The 1,767-nt window shown below is 39.4% G+C and overlaps 1 protein-coding gene across 1 annotated transcript in view; it reads left to right on the top strand.

Annotated features, from left to right (window-relative positions):
- LOC118477200 (chitin deacetylase 7-like) overlaps positions 1-1,558 on the top strand; it is a gene marked incomplete at its 3' end in the record, with an annotated part of 6,500 nt that extends 4,942 nt beyond the window's left edge. The window contains 2 exon segments of the mRNA XM_035972903.1: positions 650-765; positions 1,341-1,558. Of these exon segments, the coding sequence (XP_035828796.1) occupies positions 650-765; positions 1,341-1,558 (334 nt within the window).
- Positions 1,559-1,767: the final 209 nt, after the last annotated feature.

Below are 1,767 nucleotides of genomic sequence, written 5' to 3' on the forward strand. Positions count from 1 at the left end.
CAACCACCCACCTTCCTACCTGTGGCTTAATAATATCTATCAAGGAATAGGGCTGTGGCAGCGGGGGTGCAGTTCTGTCTCATAATAATGATCAGGAACAACCGATTATGATCAACGGGAAGTGCGAAGTCGTAAATTGCGTCTGAAAGCCCTATACTACTTTACGTTCCCGTATTTGATAGGAGGAAACAGCGATGATTTACAGATTTACAAGTATTGCTGTGTTATGGTTTTATAGATTGTTTAGAAATAGGCTAACCCCTTTTCCTAGAAGTTGGGGAATAATGGTGGGGTTTTTTTTTATTTGGTCTTTTTTCGGGAGGGGGTGGGGGGATACGAATACATGTATTATTTGTTGTTGTATTTGTTAAGTTGTCTGAATGTTCCATGTTTGCGTGTTCATATTACATGTATCAAATAGTAATTTATCTCTATATACGTATTTGCTGACTCATTCGTTCAAGCCTGGGCTGCTTTTCAGTTATCTAATACCCTTTATTTTCTTTTTTATTATTTGTTATTGTGCACAGTTACGGTTGTGCACACGAAGAGAAAGTGACTGTATGGGTATGTATATTATAATGATGCCTGTCTACTAGTTTTTCGGTTTGTCAAACGTATTTCTTTCTCCCTGTCTAATCAATTTCAGAAAATCTGGTTACAGCCAATCTTCTTACCACTACAAAACTCTCTCCAGAGAGCTTCTAGAAGAAGAAATTGGAGGGCAAAAAGACAATTTTGTTATTAAAGCAAAAATCCCACCAGGTAAAACAACGACTGAGATATTTTGAAGTGTTACTCATATGATCGAAAAGAAATTATTTCCAAATAATGTGGATTGCGATTGTCTCGGTTTTGACAACGATCCCCCCAAAAAAACATATGCAGGTTATTATGAGAACATAGGCTACTGGGATAGATATATTTAAAACAGACATGCACACACACACACGCGCGCGCGCCCGCGCGCGTGCGCGGGCGCGCTGTGTTTATGGGTACAGACAGACAGACAGACAGACAGACAGACAGACAGACAGACAGACAGACAGACAGACAGACAGACAGACAGACAATGAATGAATGAATGAATGAGTGAATGAAAGAGGTTTCGTTTACGAGTGAATAATTATGTTGCCAATTTGAGTGAAGTAACATTAATAACTAATTATCACTTTGACATTTCTACGAATATCATAACTTAATATTTCTGACTGCAATCTTGTATTAAGGGACAGAAACATTTTTTAAAAGTTAGATCTAATCATCTTTTGATCATTTTTCTCCAGGCACCATTATGGAATAATCTTTTGATTAAAATTTTTTTTTTAAATTTGGTTCAGACGCCATAAAAGGATTCCGAATGCCCTACTTTGAGTCTGGCTCTGACGAAATGCTTGACGTCCTAAAAGAAGAAGGCTACACGTATGATTCCACTCTGCTGGTCAATCGACAGACATTGCAGGAGGCGCCGTCCTGGCCTGCTACATTCACGTACGAGTGGCCTTTCGCGTGTAAGCACGGAAGATGTCCGACGTCGAACCATTCATCGCTCTGGGAGGTGAGTTTGTGCTGTGGCGTCGTTCGTTTTTATTTTCGTTTTTTGTTTTTTTTAGTAAGGTTTCACGACGCTCGCAACTGCATAAGGCCATATGTGAGGCAGCGTGGTGGAATCAGGCTCTCGTCAATTTTTGGGCATATTGACTTATTGGTATCATCTTAAAGCTTGTTCATTTGTCTTGCTTTCAATGAAAAAATTACCCATCCATC

The sequence above is a fragment of the Aplysia californica genome, unplaced genomic scaffold (genome assembly GCF_000002075.1).
Source record: "Aplysia californica isolate F4 #8 unplaced genomic scaffold, AplCal3.0 scaffold00897, whole genome shotgun sequence".
Lineage (NCBI taxonomy): Eukaryota > Metazoa > Mollusca > Gastropoda > Aplysiida > Aplysiidae > Aplysia > Aplysia californica.